This window comes from Budorcas taxicolor, chromosome 3 (assembly GCF_023091745.1).
Source record: "Budorcas taxicolor isolate Tak-1 chromosome 3, Takin1.1, whole genome shotgun sequence".
Taxonomy (NCBI): Eukaryota; Metazoa; Chordata; class Mammalia; order Artiodactyla; family Bovidae; genus Budorcas; species Budorcas taxicolor.
Genome location: NC_068912.1, coordinates 102,661,564 through 102,684,000, shown reverse-complemented (window position 1 = coordinate 102,684,000; position 22,437 = coordinate 102,661,564). Strand labels below are relative to the sequence as shown.

At 57.8% G+C, this 22,437-nt stretch overlaps 1 protein-coding gene across 1 annotated transcript in view; it reads left to right on the top strand.

Moving 5' to 3' along the window:
* The window catches only part of PTPRF (protein tyrosine phosphatase receptor type F), a 68,573-nt gene that overhangs the window by 9,410 nt on the left and 36,726 nt on the right, over positions 1-22,437 (top strand). The window contains exons 4-6 of the mRNA XM_052637623.1: positions 11,458-11,646; positions 17,325-17,342; positions 20,064-20,174. Coding sequence (XP_052493583.1) covers positions 11,458-11,646; positions 17,325-17,342; positions 20,064-20,174 — 318 coding nt within the window. The remainder of the gene's footprint in view (positions 1-11,457; positions 11,647-17,324; positions 17,343-20,063; positions 20,175-22,437) is intronic.

The window sequence follows — 22,437 nt, the reverse complement described above, 5'->3', positions numbered from 1 at the left end:
CTTCAGAGAAGTGTGTTCCCAGTCGCTGTTATGAGCAAGGGCCCTGGGCTGGAGGCTGGGGCTCCGTATGTGGACTTTAACGACCTCTCTCACTTGGTGGCTCCTCCATTCATTCACAAACATGCCCTAATGACGCCTTGTGTCCTGAGAGTTATCTGACCTGGTCCTGCCCTTGCGGCTTCAGTCTCCAGTATATTCTGCGTTCTGCAGGAGAAGCCCAGGGGACTGCGGGAGGTGGGGGATGCGCAGGGGTTCAGGGGAGGAGGGAGCTGTTGTCTGAGTCCTGAAGACTAGTGGGAGTTGGGATGGGGGCCTTGGTGGGGAAATAGTATCAGCTGACACCAAGGCCCAGAGGCAGGAGACCGTGGAGCTTTCAGAGAACTCTTGAGTGGTTCCATTTGGCTTTGGGGTGGAGGGTGGCTGGAAGACACACAGTAAAGTGGGGAAGAGTAGGTGGTTCAACATGAGCCTGGGGAGGTTGGAGGGCAGATCACACAGGACCAACCAGGCTGCGAAACACTTTCCTGGGGACATAGGAAGCCCCAGACAGGGAGTGACATCATCGCCGCCCACCCCCACCTGCCACGATGAAGGCTTCAGTCTGACTATGTCTACATATATTTTCAAAATATGGCTTGGACTGTTGCTTTAAAAAAAAAATTGCAATACCAATACCTGTTCACTGTTGAAATTTTGGTAAGTATAAAATAGCACATAAGAAAAATTAAAAATCACCTGTTTACCTTACCACTACTATTAACATTTGGTTATTTCCTTATAGTCCATTTTCTGTGCATGCATTATATATATAACAAAAACAAGATTACATTCTGCCCAATGATTTGTAGACTGCTTTTTAAAAAAATATGAACATCTTCTTCACCATCAAGTATTTTTCTGCATCATTGTTTTTAATGGCTGTGGGGGAGTGTCACGTGCAAGTACCCTAAGCTATTCAGCCATTCCCTTATTGTTGGACACACATGTTGTTTCCCGTATCTTGGTTGTATAAATAAGGGACTGCGCGCTTCCTTACAGATATGTTCACTTTCCTGATTATTTCCTAGATGCACAGAAGTGGAATTGCTTGGTCAAAGGGCCACATGCGATGTTTAGCCTTTTCAATATTTTCAGAAGACTGTGTCAGTTTACACACCCATCAAACAGGGCATGAGAAGGCCTCTTTTCTGCACATCCTCACCAGCAGTGGGAATTACCATTAAAAAAATCTTTGCCAAGTTAATAGGCGAAAAATGGCATCTCAATTTAATTTGCATTTTTTTGATTACAAGAACAGTTGAACATCTTTTTGTGTTAGCCGTTTTTACACTGTGGCTTTATGCGTTCACATTCATATCCATTCAGTAACTCCTTTGTGCCTGTGTGTCTCCTGCGAGGCAGGGCAGGGCCCTCCAGCTTAAGAGGGGCAGTGGTTAGGATCAGGGCTCTGGACCGCTTATTCTCTTTCCTTGTGACCTCGGGTGAGTAACGTGCCTCTGAGCCTCATTTTGCTCCATCTGTAAATCGGGACATGATGCCTGCCACTCAAGCTGGTTGGAAGGATTAAATAGGATGCAGTCAAGCACTTTGCTGGATTCCAGCATGAATGGTAGCTGCTGTAGAGCTGAGAGCTGCACATCCTAAGGCCCACACGTCAGCTCCCTGTACCTGGTGTCTGTGCTGCCTGGCCTCTGGGTGATGCAGCCCACACTGTCCACTCCCCTGAGGGGCGGGGGCCCAGAGGACAGGCCCTGCACCAGGATCCCTGATGGTTGGGTGCTCTCGAGCTCCTCCCTGCCACCCCTGACCTCAGTTTCCCCACTCATGACCTCAGGACAGGTATTTCAGTACTGCCCTCCCTCCTGTTGCTCGCTGCCGCAGCAGGAGCCATCTGCCCTGCCCTGGCATTTGGGAGGTAGCCGAAGGGCCAGACTGTGGCTCCCACCCCAGAGGGCATCTCTCAGGCCCTCACATTAAAGGGAAGAGGGGCTTCTTATTAGTTTTGGAGGAAAAGTCCCCACAAAGTCCCTACACGCTAGTTCTGGAGGGGCCTTCTTAGAGGAGGGTTTCTCTAGCAGGGGACTGGGGTGTGTTCATGCTTCTGGGTGTGAGAGGTGTCTGGTGAGATTGGGGAGACACCAAGCCTGCTCCTGGCCCAGTTGGGCTGGAGCTGTGGGCCCGAGTGAGCCCCCTCCTGCTCTTGAAACACAGCACCCGGAAGGTGAAATGCTGACTTGCCATGTTGGTCTGTGTAACCTTGACTGGCTCTGGGCTTGGCAGAAAGGAGTGGAGTAGGAGGTCGCAAAGGTGCCAGAGGGCAGGGCCTGAGGAAAGCAGCTCCCTCAAGCCGTGCCAGGCCTCCCCTGCTGGCCAGAGAGGCTGGGTATGTAGGAGTGGGGTGAAAGGGTGGTTTGACTACAGCTGTGGGCTTGGGTCAGAAGAGAGCCAGGGCCATTCCTGGGAGGAGGGCTGGGGAGAGGAGAAAGCCAGCTTGGGGACCAGGACTCAAGGTTGAGTTCCTTACGTGCAGCTCAGCACACGCTGGGCACTTCAGGGGAGTGGCCCGGGGCTCCCTGGGTGACGTGGCTCCGCTGAGAGGTTGCTGCGTCCCAGGCTTGCGTGTCCATGCCAGGCTTCCTGCCCTGCCTTGCTCTGTGCCAGGCCCAGCTCCTCTCACATTCGAAGCACCCCACACCACTCCCACTCCGTGGCCTTTGCACCCAGCTAGCTCCCTGGGCAAGACTGCCACTCCCAGGGAGTCCCGACTGCCCTGCGATGCCAGCCGGCTGCCTCCCCACCTCCTCGGCCCGGGCTGGGTACAGGGTGGGGGTGCCCGGCACAAGCTGGCTGGGGGTGAGCTGCCCAGCGTTCCTGTCTGAGTGGTAATTGAAGCCATTAGCGCGCCAGCCTCTCCCTCGCCGGGTAATGGCAGGAAAAGCTCTTCTCACTCTGCACTCTTGAGGCTGAATCACTCCCCCTCCAACCCGCCTGCTGCCGCCACTGAGACAGGGAATCTGACATTTTCCCTTGCGAGGGAGGGGAGTCGAGGGGGAGGGGAGGCAGGCCTTGCTTCCCGGCCTTTCCTTCCAGGAGGTGGGAGAGCCAGGAGGGTCTTGGAGCTCAGTCTGGAGGTTCAGGATCTGCCTGGGCCAGTGGGTTCCGGCCAGGAGGTACCGTGATCAGGAAAGCCCCGGAGGATGCCAGACAACAGAGGTGTGGGCCGGGCCCTGGTGACTTGGGCAGGTTCTGGAAGGGTCTAGGAGAAGGGGAAGGGGAAGAGGGGGAAGGAGGAGGAGAAAGGCCAAGGAGCAGAGATGAGCCATTTCTGATTTGCCTTGGAGGGCTTGGCTTGGCGGATGCAGAGTGCAAGAGGCAGCATTTGCTTGTGGTCATGGATACAGCAGACAACACGCACCCGTGTTGTGGCGTGTGTGCCCCGTGTGCTGTCTAGAAGGCTGTGTGTGTGAGGTGTGTGATGTGGTGTTACACTCTTATGGACTGTGTGTGCCTTACGGGTTGTATAGAAAACAGGGGCTGTGCATCCAACTGTGTGTGTGTGTGTGTGTGCACGTGTGCGTGTGCTTGTGCATACGTGCATCAGGCAGTGTGTATGCGGTGTGGTGTATACAGCAGGTGGTGTGCGTCATGCCGTGTGTGCATCAGACAGTGTTTGTATGGGGTGCGGGCTGAACAGTAGGTAGTGTGCCCCTTATGGGCTGTTGTGTACAGCAGGGCAAGGGGCGTGCAGCAAGCAGCCTGGGCCGAGTGTATGCAGTCTGGTGCTGCAGGAGGCCAGAGGTGAGGGACTCATTGCCTCCAGGACCCCGCGGGATCCCTGCTCAAGGCTGGTGGCCAGCCAGGGCAGCTAGACAGAGATGGATGTGGGGCAGAGTGGTCAGCCTGAGCTGTTGCCAGTGCCTGAGAAACTATCCTTCGGCAGGCCAGGGGGAGGGGAACCAGGGAGGGATCCCACCCAGGCCTTGGGACTCTCTCCTCTTCGTCTCCTCCCCACACTGAGCCCCGGCTCCCTCTCACCTGTTCCCACCTGGCCTTGCTGTCTGCTGGTGACTGACCAGGACCACATCACTCAGGCCACAGAGGCCCAGGAATCCAGGTGCCCGCATGGCACGCCTGGTCTTGCCCTCTTCGTTGGGGACAGGCTCTGGGGGAGACCTGCTGTCAGGCCTGTGGGGTAGTGGCTGGTGGCGGGAGGCAGGCAGTCAGTGCTGGGCCTGGACCCCAGGCTCGGCAGTGGTTTTGACCCTGGTCTGGGGACTGTGGATGATGAGGCCCTCTTGAACCCCATGCCAAGCCCCTTTGAAGATGACTGATGAACAGCATACAACCCTGTCCTGCATTCCGGGCTGGCTGCACATGGAGCACGGCCAATACAGAAGCTGGTGTTTTCAGGGTGGGTGGATGTTTCCCCAGGATGTCAGCGCCCACCCTCCTCCCTGTCCCTGGCCCAGGGCTGATGAGGGGGTGGGGCATTTGGGTAAAGGGCTGTCACAGGCAGAGGACGGCCGTGCCCCTTACCTGTTGCCTGCCCATCTCCTCCCTGATTTGCATCCACAGAAGACATAGAAAGGGCCCCTAGAACCTAGCACCTAGAACCCAGGCCAGCTTCTGCCCCTTCCCTCGCAGCTGAGGCGTGACCTAAGTGCTTCTGGCTCCATGACCGTGGGATCTGTGACCTGTCCCTCCAGCCCTGCTGTGATTGTAGTCACATTCAGGACCACACAGATACGAGGCTCTGCAGCCATTCCCTGGAGAGATCTGAGCCCCAGATGTAGGAGTGGGAGAGGTGTCAATAGGTGGGCATTGCCAGGAACGTCTTGAAGATCTAGGGAAGAAGAAACCTGGGTTCCCCCACTTTTTCCTAGTTCTGATCTATCTTCTGATCTATCTTGGGGCCCAAGTGGATCCCTTTCTGAATGGTTCCTGCTGTGGGGTGGGCAGCAAGCCTGCCTCTTCTGTTAGCCACAGACACTGGATGCCTTCCCTGTGCCCAGCCTGCCCCTCCCACCCTTGCAGTTGCAGGTACTTACAGGGCCCTGCTGTGTTCGTGGCCCCCTTGCCCCAGCCTCAGGACTGCAGCGGAACCGGCAGCTCTGGGAACAGCTAGCCAGCTTGGAGGTTTTAAATGCCCCTCTGTGTGCACATCCTCCACCCCTGATGCGGTGTCCCCTGCCTCTGGTTGCCAGGGGAGAGAGGATTTTTATCAGGGGAACGCCTGATAAAATGTGTGTTTCAGAAAGGTCCCTGAGGGTGCAGAGGCGGGTACCAGAAGACCAGTGAGAAGTCAGGGCAGCGGCCCAGGCAAGAGGTGGCAGTGGCCCAGACCCAGGCAGTGGGTAGAGGAGGAAGGGAGACTGGATTCCATGCAGTTTAGAAAGCTTGCCTGTGGGACTGGGGAGGCGGGTGACTCGGGGTTGCTGGCTCCGGGCCAGGTAGATGGCAGTGCTATTTGCTAAGGTTCAGGTATGAGAGGAGGACCCGTTTGAGGGGTAAGTTGATGAGTCCACTTAGAAGTCTGTTGTAGTAGGTGTATGTAGGCATCCTGGGGAGGGGTGTCAAGGAGGCCTTGTTCAGATTTTGCCTGGCACTCTGAGGGACAGCTGGAGATAGCGGGGAGACAAATGGCAAGTCTTAGGGAGCCAGAGGACAGGAAGAGGGCCTGGATGGAGCCCCAGACTCTAGGTCTTCCTATAGGGATGAGTCCCTGGAAGTCAAGAGAAAAGAATCTGAAGGAACAGGGAGGGGTGCTGTCGAGAGGTTGGGCAAGATGACCGCTGAGACGTGGCCTCTGGACTTAGCTCCATGGAGTCGTGGTTGACCTTGGTGAGCACGCTGGCGTCAAGCCATGGGGGTGGCAGCTGGGCTGCAGGGACCTGAAGAGCAAGAGGGAGGTTCTCAGGGTTCTGGAGGGCCCGGGCCGGAACCTAGCCGGGGTAAAGGAACCAAGAGAATGGTCCTGGAGTAGGACTGAGGTGGGGACCCTGGGAGGAGGGTTCAGCGTGGGTCAGACCCCAGACGCTGGAATGTGGAGGGTGCAGGCCTGGGGCCAGCCCCCGGGGTCACCTGGTGGCCTGCGGCTGGGAGGCCTCACCAGCCAGGTTAAGCAGAGCCCTGGGAGGCGCCAGGGAAGTCCTGGGGAGGAGGGGATTGGGAGGGGGAGGCCTCGCCTGCTTGGCTGTTCTCGGCGACAGGCCCCAAACAGCTCAGATTCAAAAACAAAACAGGCTTTTAAGATGCCAAGTTTGATGAAATCTGAGTGCTGGAAGAGGTGGGAGTTTTCTCTTAGAAAAAGCTGAAAATGAAGACTGAAAGCTGCGAAGGGAGCCCAAGGCTCCCCAGGCCTCCCTGACTGCCTGGCAGCCTGGAGGGGGGCGGCTCTGGAAAGGGTGGGAGCCTGCAGGTCCGAGGGGCCCTTCCTGCTTCCCCAGGGGTGTCCTGACCCTGACCTTGCTAAGGATGGGGCTGCCTCAGGGACAGGGCCTGAGGCGGCCTTGGCTCCCTTAGAGAGCCGGCGTGCCGGGGGAGCCAGCAGCCTCGCTGCCCACCAGGTCCCCGCGTGCGTCTCCGCACGTCTGCGGCTCCCAGCCCTGGCCCCACAGGCGTCTCCAGGGGACTCGCCCCGTCAGCATCCGTGTTGCTCTGCATGTCTGCACATGTGTGTTTCCGCGTCTCTGCGTGCACTCCCACTGGCTCTGCTTGCGTACGTATGTTTCCACAGGTGCCTGTCGCTGCAGGTGCCCCTCCGCACGCACATGGAGGTTTCTATTTTTGCACCTGTCTCTTTCTCTGTGTATCTCTCTGTGGGGCCCTGGTTGTGCACAGATCTAGGTGTCTGTGTTCAGTGAAGAGGTGAGGCCAGGTCCAACACTCAGGCACCGGGAAGGGGGTCAGGCCTACAGACGGTGCCACCCCAGGCAGCTGGTGTAAGTGTGTGTGTGTGTGTGTGTGCGTGCGCGCGCGCGCGCGTGCGTGGCTGCATGCACACAGAGACGCCAGGAAGCTGGGTAAACACGAATGAGGAGTTCCTGCTGACAGACGGTGCCGCCCGCTCCGGGACCCCGCGAGGCATCTCCATCTGTCCGCCTCCCTGGTGCAGCCCCCTCCCTCTGGCCCAGACTCCGCCTCAGGCATCCGGAGCTGAGCTGGACAAAGAGACCTGTGTGTGCTTTGTAGGGGGCGGCAGCAGCCTCCCTCCCCTGCTGGCCTAGGCTGATCCCCTGTCCCCCCTACCCTAGCCTCATCCGTCAGGCCTTAGCTCCAGCCAGCCTCGCCTTCCCACTGCCCTGCCCCAGCCCTTACTCAGGCAGCCCCTCCCTCCCTCCCCCTGAAAGCTCTCCCCAGCTGCTCATGCTCAAGTGTTCCCTACTCCTGCATTTCCCTCCTCCTTCAGGAAGCCACCGCGATAGCACTGATCCAGCTGCATTCCTGCTGTGGGGACCTGGGCCAAGCTCTTGTCCCTATCTGAGCCTTAGGCTCCCAGCACCCACCCCGCAGCCCCCGCACCCTTTCTCTGCCCAGTGAGGATGGCAGAGAAGTCAGGGTTCCCACTGCAGTATCTAAAGACCAGTATATATGCACACGTGTGTCCCCAACCCAGGTACACAGATTTGTGTGGGCAGACCTTGGGAATGTGTGCTCCCTAACTGTGTATGCAGGCAGAATCCACAAAGAGCTGTAGAGGCTTCCCAGTACCTCTGAGGTCCACTAAAGTCCCCACGGGTTTTTCTTTTCTTCGCGGGGACCCTTTTATCAGAGGATGGACCGACCTTTGCCCCAGAGGGACACACTGCAAAAACCTGGCCGGAGGCAGATGTGGGGACCTCCCGGTTCTGTGCGCACTCAGGGGGCAGCCCCCAACTAGGCGTCGATTGAGTGGGAAGGAATCTTGGAGAGATGGGGAGTAGGGGCTTGAGAAGGGGTGCGGTGACCCAACCCAGGCGGGGACGGGAGGGGCCGCAGCGGCTCGGACCGCGGATGCGCGCCCCGCACCGCGGATGCGCGCCCCGCTTGGACTCGCAAGCGCCGCCTTTCTGCCGCGGCGCCGGCTCTCCGCTGTTGCCATAGTTACCAGGCGGTCTGGAGTGGGGAGGGACCCTTCCTCCCGCGGCGCTGCGCAGCCCCGCCGCCCTCAAGATGGGTTTTGAGCGGACTCGGCGTGACCATTACGTGCCGGTGTTGGAACGTGGTGCGTGCCGGCGGGTGGCCGTGTGTGGAGCAGTCTTGTTCGTTTTGCGGAAATGAAAACGCGGCAGCGTGTGTACAGTGGTCTGCGATGGAGCGGTCAGCCAGAAGCCCAGCCGGCAGAGGGCGTGGTATGGCAGCAGGTTGGTGGCTGGCTCCCGCAGGGCTGTCCCGAGCCCAGCGCCCCCACCCTGCCCAATGTGGGGTCACACCACCTTGTCTCATCCCAGCCCCACCTCGACTTAACTCTGTGACCTTGGCAGGTTCCTGGATCTCTCTGCGCCTCCATTTGCTCATATACTTTACATAGTTTCAGTAAAGATTAGATCAGTTTGTAAGGCATTTTAACGCATTACCTGGAACTAGGAAGTGCTCCATAAACCTGACCTTTATCCCTCTACCTGGGCCTCTGTTTTCCCCGTTGTTGATGGGTTTGGAGTGATCATATGATGCCAGCCTGAGGAATTTGCCCTGGTCCTTAGCGTGAGTGGTTCAGGGTACAGTGACCCCAAGCTCCTGCAGTTCAGGGTACAGGGGTTATGTGAAGAGGATAAACGTGACAGTCTGATGGTGGGTCAATTTACACCAGCCTGCCCAGGACTCAGCTTGGCCAGACGGGCACAGGCATCAGTAAGCGGCTGCTGTCCTTGGCTATATTTGAATGTGCCTAGGGGTGGGGGTGCTGCAGCAAGTGAGTGTGGAAGGAAGAGCCAACAGCAGGTCATTCCTGAAGGGCTGGAGTCCTCCTGTGAGACACGCTCCCCCCACCTAGGTGCAGAACTGCAGCCTTCCGACTTGTGTCTGGAAGCCTAGTTGGCACAAGGGACTGGCTTTTGGGTCCCGCTGTTTTATGGACTCTTCACACATGCCGGTTTTAGGCTCTGGCGGCGATGCCTGAGGGATGATCTGAGCCAAGGACAGAGCCATTGAGGGCACGATAATTGAGGGAGGAAAATTAATTGTCCTTAATTTGGCACGATCCCAAAGACTTTCCCTGTGTTAGGAATTCAGAATACATTCCCAGGACATGGCTGCAGATGTATGTACTTCCCTTCTCCTTGATCAGCACCTTGTGGGTAGAGATGGAGGCCCGCTGACTCCTGGGCCCTAACTCTGGCAGGCCCTGCCCCCGCTTCCCCCTCCACTGCTCAGGAGGGCTGAGCAGGTAGAATTGAGGCCTGGAAATAGCTAGACTGGTGCCCTAGTGGGCTGGGATGGCTCTAGCATCCCTGAGTGGCCCCTGGCTGTTGGGAGTCCAGGAAGGGTGGAAATGGACGGAGCCCTGCCTGGGCCTTCCTGGAAAAGCTAGTGGCGGCAGGACCAAAGGAAGCTGTTTCCCTGCTTGGCACATCCCAAGTCCTGCTTTCATTTCCGTCCTCCCTTTTCTTGCCGTGGTTAACATTTTCCTTTTAAAAATCAGAGCTAAAAGTCAGGATGCTGTGGGATCATATTTACAGCCAAACAGACGCTGGGTTCACGTCTGGAATTTATAGGGCTGCAGGTGGGGAGGTGTTCTGCCAGCTACCTAGAGAAGCTGGGGAGGTGACTCCTACTGATCCCCGCCCCTTCTCCCGACAGGGCCACAGTCCCTTAGGGATGCTTAGGCAGCTGGAGCCTTGGCAGAGTGCCCCCTGGGGTGTGGCAGCTGAGAAATGTCTTGCCCTTGCCTGCTGGGGCTCCTCCAGCTTTCTCTCCTGCCTGCCCACCAGTCACTTCTTCTGGGTCTCTGGGGGGACCAGCCCTGCCAGCCTCTACCTTCCTCCTTTCTGAGGATGCCACTTGCCTTTTCCCTGGTATGGGAGCTGACTTCAGCAAATACCCCCACACCCTCGAGCTGGGCCTGCGGGAGGGAGATGGGTGTGGTGCTGGCCTCCCCGACCACGGGGCCCCACTCCTCTATCAAGAAACTGACAAAGGACAGGGTTCCCATGCCCCCACTGGGTATGCAGCCTGGCATCCACGCTGGTGGAGAAGCTCTGCCAAACCGCCACACTCACTGTGTGGTTTGCTCCTGGCAGGGGGAGCCTCTCACCAGACCAGGACAGGAAGGGGGCCCCAGGCCCAAGTCTTGGTACTTGCCTGCCCTGGTGGCCCAGCCCTTGCTATTATAATAATGTCAGCAGTCCTTGGGTTCAAATTCTTTGTCCGATACTTTCCAGCACCTTATGTGCATCATTAGATGTAGTTTTCACGACGGCTTTATAAGGAGGGCACTTGAACCTTGTTAATAGATAAAAATGGATAAATGGAGAGGATTAGTAACACTCCCAGGTTGCAGAGCTAGTTAGTGATGGAGGCGGGAGCTCCACCTGGTCTGCACTTGTCCAAAGTCTGTGTTCAGCCCCATGTGCTCCCAAGGGTGGGGAGTGGGCAGCCTTGCCCCTGTCTGGGTCCCTCAGGGCTGTTGCAGGAGTCCATGTGCAGTGAGAGGAGGGGTGTACTGCTGCGGTCTATGCCTGTTGCTCCTGTGGACATGCCTCCTCTGTGAGCCCCCAACCACTGGCAAGCTGGGAGAAAGCAGCTGAGGAGTTTCGTCTCCCTCATTGACTTTTGATGTCCTCACTGCACTTTTTTTTTTTTTCCTTTTTTAAATCTCTTCAACCTCGACATGCTCAGACCTGGGTCCCCAGGCCTGACCATGGCCTCCAGGGTCAGGACTGAGTAAGGAAGGAGGTTCAGGGTGGGGACCAGGGATCGAAGATGGGTCATTGGTAAGGCAAGGGGTGCCCAGAATCAGGGCCAGAACCCAGGCGGTGACATGGGACTCTGCCCTGTGGTGGAGCTGAAGGCTGGATGCAGGCAGCAGAAAGGACACTACCCATGCACACAAGAGGGTGGGGACTGGATGGCACAGGGAGCCTCTGGGCTGAACTGTGGCTGGTGATGCCACTGTGGGAGCCACGGGCCCCCTACAGCCCACTGTCCACAAAGCACTTTCTTCTGTGGCCAGGAGAGGCTCAAAACTCATTTTCCCAGGGCCTGGAGAGGTAAGGACTCATGTCTGCAGTCAGAGGCCTACTTCTCAGACCTGTAAACTCCAAGACAGGACAGGGTGGGTTCCCTGGCAGCTCGCTGACCCTGTGAAGGGCACAGCTGGGTAGTGGGGCTCCAGACTCCGGTTCCTCACGTCAGGGCAGGCTTCATACTTAGAATGCAGAGAAGGGAGGAGCCAAGGGTCACAGCTACCCTGGGAATCATGATGGTCCCATCAGGCAGGCAGTGCCAGCCCTAACATAAACGTCTGCTCTCTGTCTGCAGCGGAACAGCTGCCTGATGGGTTCCCCTCCATCGACATGGGGCCTCAGCTGAAGGTGGTGGAGAAGGCCCGCACAGCCACCATGCTGTGCGCAGCAGGCGGGGATCCAGACCCTGAGATCTCTTGGTTCAAGGACTTTCTCCCTGTGGACCCAGCCGCGAGCAACGGCCGCATCAAGCAACTGCGTTCAGGTGAGCAGAGGACAAGGGTTGAGGGGCCGTGCAGACTTCAGGAAAGGCACTGGGCCAGACCCCAGCGCTTCCGTCTTGGGCCTGGGAGCTACGGGGGGCCTTGGCCTGGGTTGACCTTCCAGTGCTGAGCAGAGGACACCTGGTGGGTGGGCCAGATACTGCTGTAGGCCCACCTGACCTGCCCAGGAAGAGAGCTTGGCAGCAGGAGCTGCTCATCAGCGATTCTTTCACCTTCCCGGGACTGTCCGACTCCAAACTACAGTCCGCCTCTGCACCTGGAGGCATGAGTGTCTTTCCCAGCCTGTGTTGGGCTCTGCGAAGATGCTCTGTGAGCATTCATCCTCCGCCTTCCCTGGAGCCCGGCCTGAGAGAGGGGCCCGGACAGTGCTTCTCTGTGCTTCTCCAGACGGCAGGGAAAGAGGCCAAAGATGTCTGACTCATCAGGCTTCCAAAGGCTGGACCTCAGAGGCTTGCAGCCAGGGGGATGTTCAGCCATCCTTCGGCCACCGGGGCCACCTGTCTCCTCTGGATGTCCCAGTCGAGCCAGCTTGGAGCCCTGTGAGCAAGGATGCTGCCTTGAAGCCGGGCGGGAGGTGTCACCCCGTCAATCGATCTGCCTGCGAGGCTCCCGCCAGGATAATTGATTCCATTTTTGCGGGAAGGGAGCCTTGGAATCAGCTTGGCTGCAGCTCTGCGTCTGTGGCCAGTGCGGGCTGGGCTGGCCAACCTCAGTCCAGGAGCCGTCCTGCCAGCTGTGGGGTGCTAGGCTCGGGCTGGATGGCCAGCACCAACCGTACCCATCAGCTGTGGTGTCAGCACCACAAAGGAGGTCATAACCCTAACCCCTCTCAGGGCCTTGTGGGCTACAGAAGTGTCCTGTCACTCTCTGGGGTGCCAGCCCCTCCGCACCAGGTCCCGCCGGGTGGACGCCCCCATGGTGCCCAGGGGAGGAGGAAGGGATGAACCACCCAGCAGGGGCAGGATTCTGGTCCCAGCCGCGGCCGCCTGAGACAGCCTACGAAGTGTTAGCTCATTTAATTTAATTAAAACTCAACAAGATGGAGGCAGCTGTAGCGCAGTTAATTAAAACAGCCATAATCAAGGCAGGAAACAGGCCTCCAGCGTTCGCGGCCGCTGCCCAGTGTGGCACAGCGGCCGCCACGGTTCGGCTCCTCTGCTGTCCCTGCAGCCCCCAGGGAGGCTCCCCAAGCAGCCAGATGGTCCTCCCCGCAGGCCTGGCCTCCACCCGGCACGGCACTGTCTGTGGCAGCAGTTCTGGGAAGGCACGCCATCTTGCATGTTCCATTTGTTAAGTATTTATGTGGCGCCTGCTGTGTGCCGGGCCTGGTGCCACCCATTCACAGCCCCGTGAGTCAGCTCGTGTGTGGTATGCAGCTCACTGGCCTCCTCGGCCTCTCAGCAGCCGCCTTGCCTCCCTCTCAACCCACTCGCTCACCGGTTGCCCCGGCTTCCCTCTTTTCCGAGCGACCCTTCTCTGCTCGGCAGCCCGGTCTGCTCGTTCCTCCAGGCAGGGAGCGCGTGGCCCTGCTTTTGCCCCATAGACAGAGCTCTTCCCCCGGCCGGCTCACCCACTCCTGCAGCTTCAGGTTCCATCTGTCTCTACGCCTGCGAGTCCCTGTTCTGTCGTTCTAACCCAAACATCCTGCTGGAGTCCTAGACTAAAAAAGCCCTCTGGCTTCTGGGTGTTACCCTGACCGTGAAGGGTGGTAACTCCTTTCTGAACAGTGGTGCCCTGCTTCCACTGACCCTGTCTCTGTGGGTGGCAGCCCCTCTAACCCGGAACTTAGGACACACCCCAACTCCGCTTCATATAAGGGGCTCCCTAACCCTCTTGATTGGTCGCCCACATGGCTTTCACGTTGGTCCTCTTTTCTCCTCCTGTATCCCAGGTCACTGAACACTGCTCTCCCAGCTCTCCCCTTGAATCCGTCCTGCAGGACTGGCAGTTTCCTGTTTGTGCCCCGTGTGCTCTGACGACCTCAGTGGCATCTCGTTGCCTCCATGGTCACGTGCACACTCCTGAACAGGCACACACAGCCCTTCTCACTCTTCCCCAGCTCACGTCTCTAGCCTCTTCTCATCGGGTCCTGGCTTCACCCACTAGCTTCTTGGCCTGACTGAAGTTATTAACTTTGAGCTTCAGTTTCTCATCTTTAAAAAGGAGTTACAGTGAGGATTAAGTGAGGCACTGGCGGTGAGAGCTGTAGTTAACTGGCCTGTGATGAGGGTTCTGTGAATGGGGCTCTTTGTAGCTCCAGTCACTCCCCAATTTGTAGCGAGCCCCCCAAGCACATCCTGACCCTCTACTCACATTCGCTAGAACATGAAGCCCCCCTTCTCTGCCTGAGGCCCACTCCTTCAGGACTTCCCTTGCTGTGTCTTGTCACCATCTGGCTCCAGCTCTGCTCACTTAGGCTGGGTGTTCTGCAGGGAGGGCCTGGGGTTGGCTCCTGCCTGCAAGGGCCTGGCAGGTGACTAGCACAAGCCCAGCTACAGGACAGATATCTCTGAGCTCTGAGGATAAACGATTTACTGATGACCTTTGGGCCCTGTCCTTGCAGACCTGCTTCTCAGGTCCAGGGAAACCTTTCTTGTTTGACCTTTCCTGCCACCTGAAAGCGGTGACCTAAGGGTAGTGGCCCAGGATCCAGCTTCTGGGATGGCATCTGAGGGGCCTCAGTCATCCCACTTGCTCAGTAACCAGACTCTTTCCATCACTGCCTGACCCTGGTCCTGACCCTTGACCCAGTAGCTGCTGCCCCTGGCCTGTACCGTTGAGAAGGGTGTGGAACTGTGCCAGGCACATCTGACAGGGGCGTCCCTGACGGAGTGGAATAGCCCTGAGTGCTCAGCTTTTACAGGGACCTCACAGTTTATGCATCACCAACCGTTTACAAAGTGCTTTCCTGCCTTTGGTTGCGCTTGATTCTCTTGCAACCATGAGAAGCAGGGCAGTTAGTGATTATCAGGCCTGCTTTACAGGCGAGTTAGGGAGTCACCCACCCAGGTTCATGTGGAGATCCGAGGCTGGGGACCTCCCCTGGGACTGCATCTAGGGCTTTCTACTATTGCATCCGACTAACCTGGGGCCTGGGGAGAGGCTAGGCCCTGCTAGGGCCCCAGAGCACCACAGCCTTGTCTTCTCCGAACCTCAGGCCCTCCCCGACCGTACCCAGCACTCCTCAGGTGTCTGCAGACTGAGCCGCAGCACGTGACACCAGGGCGTGGCCCCCGGGAGCAAAAGCACGAGACAAGTGCGTGTGCGCGGCCCAGGCTCGACCCCTGCTCAACAGGCGCTTTCTTCTCCGAAGTGACATCACCTGCTGCCACAGCCTGTGCCTCTTGAAGGATTTGAATTTGAGACCCAGTGTGGGCCCCAGAGGAATGGGCACAAACTCAGGGATAGTGGAAGTCAGTCAGGAGTGGGCAGCATCACTGGAGCCAAGACGGGGCTGACCGCCAGGCCCAAACCACTGCTGTGGGCCCCACACTCGGCCAAGCCTGGAAGGACCACTGTGGGACATCTCCTGGGCTCCGCTCATCCCACGGCCTGAGTGTATATGCCACCATCCCCATCACCGTGGAGGACCACTTGCCCACACTGTCTGCTGCTCACCCAGACACCTGAGCCTGGATGCCAGCATCTGGCTGCAGAAAGAGGCCCACTGGCCCAGACAGATGGAGCTCTGGTGGGCCTGAGGGCTGCAGCGCCCATTCCATCCTAGCACCAGCTGGTCTGCCAGGAGGGCCTGCTGTCAGCAATGGTCCCTTTTATCCGAACACTCTGGCACCCCTCAGGGGCAGTGTGGATCTGAGGGACCCTTCAGTCTCCCACACCCATCACGGAAAATGGAAAAGACAAATTCTTTCAGTTTGGTGGGGAAACGACTTTCCAGAGAGGCCCAGAGTCTTGTCACACAGCAGGTTAGGTTTTGGAATTACTGAGGCCAGAGCTAGGGGTCCCAGGCCTGGAGCATTTAGGTGGCCACCCCTCCCCCTCTCATTGCAGACCTGCACTGTAGGAGTAGACCAGCCTGTGGACATTGTGGTCTCAGGACCCCTGGTTGTAAATATCAGAGGATCTCCAAGAGCTTTTGTTTGTGTGGATTATTTATCAGTATTTGCCATATTAGATGTTAAGACCAAGAAGATTTTAAATATTTATTAATCCACTTTAAAATAATTTTAAAACCTATTACGTGTTAACATAAACAACATTTTTTAATGGAAAATAATTATATTTTGTGAAACAAAAGCATTCAGGGAGAAGAGCAGCCCTGTTTTACACTGTTACAAATCTCTTTAATTTAGGGCTTAATAGAAGGCAGCTGGATCCTCCTGTCTGCTTCTGTCTTTGGTCTGTTGTGAGATCACATCCTGATGCCGCCAGGAGACTCCGTTGTATGTTTATGAGAGAACAGGAGTGAAAAAGACCAAAAGCTTCTCAGTAGTGTGAAAACGGCTTTGACCTTGCAGACCCGTGAAAGGGCCTCAGGGACCCTGAGGATCACCAGGAAGATGATTCTCCCTGGACCATCTCTGTGCGCCTCACTCACTGCCCAGGGCCCAGCGCCGCCTGTGCCTTCTCTCTAGCCTGTGTGTCTGCAGGAGGCAGCCTGGTCCAGTGGGAAGGCTGTGAGCCAGCCCTGGTTGGTTCCTGCCACCTCATAAGCTGTGTGACCTGGGGCTTCGAGCACTTGATGTTCCTCCGCCTCTATTTCCTCATTCTTGCCGAGATGGATAATTCCTCTTCAGTGGGTGTTGTCGGGGTCAATGAGCTGTAATCAGTGTTTGTCTCCAGCACACTGCCCTCCCCAGGAGTGGGCAGAGAGGGGCAGGGTGAACAGCGCTGACCTGGACCTGCCCATAGGTCCCCACTCCTCTGGATGGGGCAGCCGGAGAGAGGGGCTGCTGTTGGGGAGGGAGCCAGTCCAGACCTGATAATAGCCCCGTACCGGGCGTTTGCAGGGTGAGCGTCTGGCCCTCTAGGCTGCTGATTCCCAAGGTTACAAGGCAATGAGCAGGCAAAGGGATGCGAGGAATGGCCTCTGCCTCTCACCAGCCAGGTTGGGGTACTCTGCAGTCGCTCTGTTTAGCAGGGTTGAGTGACCTCACAGGGATCTGCCACCCGATGGTGAGGAGGGGGCTGGTGTGTGTGTTTGTAGGGGGCTGGTCTGGTAGTGGCCTGAAGTGAGCCCTCCCTTTAGCCCTTTCTTCTGTCTGCTTAAATGCTTTGCTTTGGGTAAGTCCTCTATTTTGAAATCCCACTCAATCTTGTACACTTAGGGGTCCCTGCAGGGTGGGGTTATCGCCTCTTCTCTTCACCTTCCCCCTCCATTGACCTCAGCCAGTGGGGTCTTCAGGAGCCCTGCCTCACCGTCCTGATTCCTGTCACCCCCCAGCCCTGCTGACCTAGCCTCAGTTGCCCCCCTCCTCAGAGCCATGCCAGTGACCTGGGGAACACAGCTTCGCCTCCACGCAGCTGGCGCTTGCTCACATACCACCTGCAGCGGCCTTAGCCAGACCTCAATTTCTCCGTGTATTTATTAAGGCCCTCTCTCGCGTTTTATTTTATCTGATTTGGCTTTTTGTGGCTTTCCTTCCTTTTGTACTAATGCTTCTTTCTGATCTTATTTGCATTCAAATTACCTCGCCAGGTGGTTCACCAATCAGAGGTAAGAATGCTGTCCGTGCATCTGCCACGCCACGCCTCGCCACGCCGTCACCACCACTCCATCCCGTCCCGTCCCGTTGTCACCTCCCCCATCCCCACCTCTCCAGCCTCCTCATCTCCAGCTCCGGCCCCTCAGCACCACCGGCCACCACACACATCCACTCTCAGCCATCCCCTCCTGTGACTCATCCATTCCAAGTCTGGATTGTGGACATAACTCAGCTCATCCCCGCCTTGGGGCTGCAAGCCCACTGACCAGGCCTTCTAGGCCAGCCCCGCAGACAGAAGGGCCTCTGCTGGCTCCTGCAGGGAAGCCAGGCCCTGGTCTTCAAGGCTGGCCAGAGATGGAGAATCTTCCCATGAGGTGGGGGAGCATGACCAAGCCTTGCCTTCCATCTCAAGAACCTCCTTGGTCTTGGGGCCTTCAGTCATTACTAGCTCCCCCTTCAACACCCAGCCCTGTGGTAGAATGAGGCTCCCCCTGTAAACCTCTCAGTCCAGCAAACACCAAGAAGGACAGGCAGTTAAGACTAACACAGAAGCTGGAATGCCGACAGAAATCAGCAGGGTCCTGGGTAGCCTGACCCCCTGACCTGTGAACCCCGCTGCTCTCATGCTGCAGGACCCTACATTCTGGGATTCCAAGCCCAGACTGGACTCAAAGATCCACGAAGAGCCATGTTCAAGTTTGACTCAATTTCATGTCCTTTGAAAACTCCGTTTCTCTCTCGAAAGTCTGTTTCCTGCTGTTCAGGCTGAGGCCAGGGGTGCACCTCAGGGGGCGTGATGGCTAGAGCAGAGTGGGAGAACTGGGAATGATCTGGCCCAGAGCAGACATCCTATAAAACGGTGGCTTCTGTAGTGTTGGTATTCACATCGTTTTCTCCCCGCCTATCAGTATCCTTGGGCACCTCTAGACCCTCAGAGTTCAGGGCCAGGCTGTTTTCAGAACAGAAGATGGGGCCAGGCCCCCACTGCCGGCTCATGGTGTTGGTTCCAGATTTGGGGGTTTCTGTGTGCAGCAGTCTCAGGGTCTGCATGGGGTCCCCTGACCAGTCCTGGTTCTTCATGCAGGGGAACCTCCTCCTCCACCCAGGATCCCACCCAGGTACCACTTCCTGCTCTCACCTGTGGCACCAGCTTCCAGGATGCCCCCCCCTACCCTCAGCTGAACTGACCTTCATGCAGCCCCCTCTCCCCTTGGCCAGGGGCCTGACCCCCATCTGCTTGAATGAGCGTTTTCTGTGACAGCGTCCATCCATCCCATAAACATGACCTGTTGGGTGCCTGTCAGGGCTGCTCTCGTAGGAGCTGGGTGTTTGGCATGTGTCCTGGGTCCTCATGCTCCCTGACGCTGGTGGGGAGGGCTGACCAGGACCACAGAGCAGGCCAGCCCTTTCTCCCTCTGCGTTGCGGTCGAGCCTGAGCATCGCTCTCCGCACCTCCAGTGTTCATAGCCGCTCCTGCTGCCCAGCATTTGGGTGATGAAAGAGAGGTATCAGGGTGAAGAGGCTGTTACATGTTACAGCTCAGACCTGCAGAGGGACCCTGCCCCCCGGAGCCTGGGCCACGAGAGCTCCTCCTCGTGGCTCCTGTCCCATTGGGTCAGGCGGGATCAGGCAGTTCTGTCTGCGTCCTGTGTGGGTGTGACCGTCAGCCGGCCTGGGCTCTGGGAGGGGTAGGTCTGTGTAGGCAGGGGTTTCTGTCAGGCTGTGTCCTGTGCGGTTGTTAACTGTCCGTTGGAGCGTCCTGTGTGGGTGTGATTGTCAGCTTGTTCCAGGGAGTGGGTGTTGCTTGTGCCTCGGGGTGTTCCTGTCACGACGGTTCACCCGGTACACCCCCTCCAGCAGCAGTGTTCTCGGGCACTTACTGCCCGGGCTGGGGGTGGCCAAGGCCTGGTTTTGCCCCCGTCTCCCACCTCGCCCTTGCCTTGGCCTCCCCTACCTGGCACCTGGACCTGCCAGGACTGGTGCCAGCCCTTTCCTCCGCCTTCTGTGAGGGTCATTTTCAGCACCCACCCCCCACCCCCACCCCCAGGTCCTGGCTCCTATCTGTCCGTCTGCGGCCAGAGCAGCCCCTCAGGGTGCTGGCCCGAGTGGGAGCTGCAGCCTCCATTAGCCTCCTGAATTATGCAGGAGCCGCGGTGGGTCGAAGCACTTTAGCAGAGACCAGGCTGAGGAGAGGAGCCGGAATGGGTGGGGCTGGCAGGGCTGGAGGTAGAGGGGGGAGGAGGGGTGCTGTGAACAGAGGCAGTTGGGCACCAGGCCCGCAGGGTGAGCCCTTCCTTCCTCTGGGTTCTGGTGGGCGGTAGAATCTCAGGTCTTGCCCGAGGAGGGCATCGCACGCTCGTGGGTTCCAAGCTGCTCCCACCCACGCCTGGTTCTGTGATGCTCTGATTGGGGATGCTCATTAGCAAACAGGCTCCAGTACTGTGTATTGGCCAGAGTGTGGCAGATGCTTGGTGGAGTTGGGGGATGGGGTGGAGCCCCTGACTGAGCCCACAGGCCCAGCTAGACCGCGAGTGGGGCGGGCTTACTATCTGGAGCATGACCTTCGGTTCCATCCAGGAGGCCTCTGGGCTTGTCAGGGAGAGCTTCCCAGAAGCAGCACCTGTGCCAGGTGTGGCCCTGATGCCTGCCACATCTGGTCGACCTGAGCCTCGGGTGCTGTCGAGACCCCTCCTCAGGCTCCAGGCCAGACCACCGTCTCTGTGTCCCCACAGGTGCCTTGCAGATTGAGAGCAGCGAGGAGTCGGACCAAGGCAAGTACGAGTGTGTGGCGACCAACTCTGCAGGCACTCGTTACTCGGCCCCTGCCAACCTATACGTGCGAGGTAAGGACTCAGTGGTGCCCAGCCCTGCCTGACTCTATGGAGCAAGCCGCATCTGCCGGGCTTGCTGCCCAGAACCTTGGTGTGGACCACCGGGCTGCCATGGGCCTTGTCTCTCCTCCTTTTCGCCTCTCTCTGCAGCAGCTGTAGCAGCAGCAGCTCCCACTGGGCAAGCTTCTAACATCCGCCTGACTTTGCCTTCCTCCCGCAGGCCCTCTGGGAACAGCTGCTCTTGGGAGCATTTGTATCTCTTATAGGTCCTGCCTCATGGGCTTGGAGCCCCACGAGAGTCTAGAGCCTTCCGAGCAGACTATGTGTGTGAACATATTCACACCTGCCTGGTCTTCCTTGAGTCTGTCCTGCCCAACCCAGCAGGGTGGGCTTCAGGCCAGGTGTACCTGCCTTCTGACCAAGTTTGCCTTGGGCCTTCCTGGGGGAGGAGCCAGCTGTGCTTTGTCATCAGCCAGGACCCTTGTGTAGGGGGGGTCAGGCCCAGGCAGCTTTGAGCCGCTGCAGGTGGGCACCTCGTGCATTTGAGGTGTTTCTCGCTGGGACTGTGTGGGTCACGTGTTCACAAGTCCAGCTGCCCAGCAAAGAGGGTCTGGGGCTGTTTTGGCCTGTCCAGTCTCTTGTTATGCTCACAGCCCAAGGGGAACCAAAGCTGGCCACCTGCCCCTTCCTGAGAACACTCTGGGTTTTGTGTGCACAGTGTCCAGGAGGGGCCCTTGGCACCCCTCCTACCCCTACCATCCCCCACTTAATCCTCCTTCACAGATGGGCGTCATGAAAAGTGAAACCGTCTCCCCTTGGGGGATTTCTAAAGGAAAGTGGATGCAGCTTCTTCACAGTGATGATTTCATCACACTAAGTGCTTAGTACAGCTTCACAGCGGGCGTCGTCTGCCTGTCCACCCAGGTCAAGTGTAGGGCAGGGCAGACGCAGTGGCCTGTCCCACCTTTCAGGGCCACGTGGTCAGGCAGACCAGAGAGAATTAGGCCATCAACCGTGAGCTTATTAAGGGGCTGTGCTGTCAGGGCACAAGATCCCAAGAGGCCACAGGTGATGGGCAAATGGGGCTTCAGAGAGTGGCTGATACCTCAACAGAATTGGGGGCGTGGGATGGGAGGTCCCCATTGGTCCCTTTCTCAGGTGTTCTGCTCTTCAGGGCTCACCTGGAGCTGCCCCAGGGCCTGTCTTAAGGAGCAGCATCAGGGCATGGAGGCCAGGAGCGTGCAGGTCACCCAGATAGCCAAGATGAGTATGTCATAAATTGCACAGCCTTCCGTCTGCCTGCAATGCGGGAAACCTGGGTTCGATCCCTGGGTTAGGAAGATCTCCTGGAGAAGGAAATGGCAACCCACTCCAGTACTCTTGCCTGGAGAATCCCACGAACCTAGGAGCCTGGTAGGCTACAGTCCATGGGGTTGCAAAGAGTCGGACATGACTGAGCGACTTCACTTCACTTCACTCCCCCCTACCACTGCTCCCAGCAGAGCTTCTGACCAATGCACAAGGTCCTAATGAGTCCCCTCTGAGAAGAGCAACTACACGACCCTCCTCAGAGACCTCCCTCCACCCAGACTGTTCCAATGGCTGTGTGGGCCTGACCCAGCACTTCTTGCAGAAGACCATTGTGTCGAGAATGTCAAGTTTCGAGGCCTCAGCAGTGAAGTCCTTCACTGCATGTGGCTGCACCAGGGAGAGGAGGGGCGGGCAGAGCTGCAGGCATCGTACTGAGGCAAGAGGCCCAGAGCTGGGGTGGCTGCACTCCTTGTCACTGTCTTGGCTGTGCAGCGCTCTCTGAAGTCACTATCACGCTGGCCTCAGCCCAAGGCGGGACAGTGGGTCTCTTTGGATGCGCTGAGCTCAGCTGCTGTAGCTGGTGGCTCGAGTGCTGACCAGGGGCTCTTACCTCCTTGTCTGTGGGAACTTCACTGTCGCACGTGATGGGCTCAGGCAGCACTCTTAACTGGTTCCTGCCATGGCCCATCCCCTACTTCCACAGGTCTTCTTGAGCTGCCTTCCCGGGCCCATTTCCACAGGCCTTTTGGGCCGGGAATGTGGGTTTTCTTTTAGTTCTAGCCCCACTTGCTAGGAATCCTAAAATAGGGACAGCCTCACTTTGGTTGTCCCTCCCTCTTACTGGCACACACACATTCCTATGGGGCCAGCCCTCAGTCCATCCCTAGGATGTGTCTGATAGCCAGGCCCCACCTGAATCCATACCCACCCTGCTTTGCAGAGAGAGATTTGCCCTGTAGTCCTA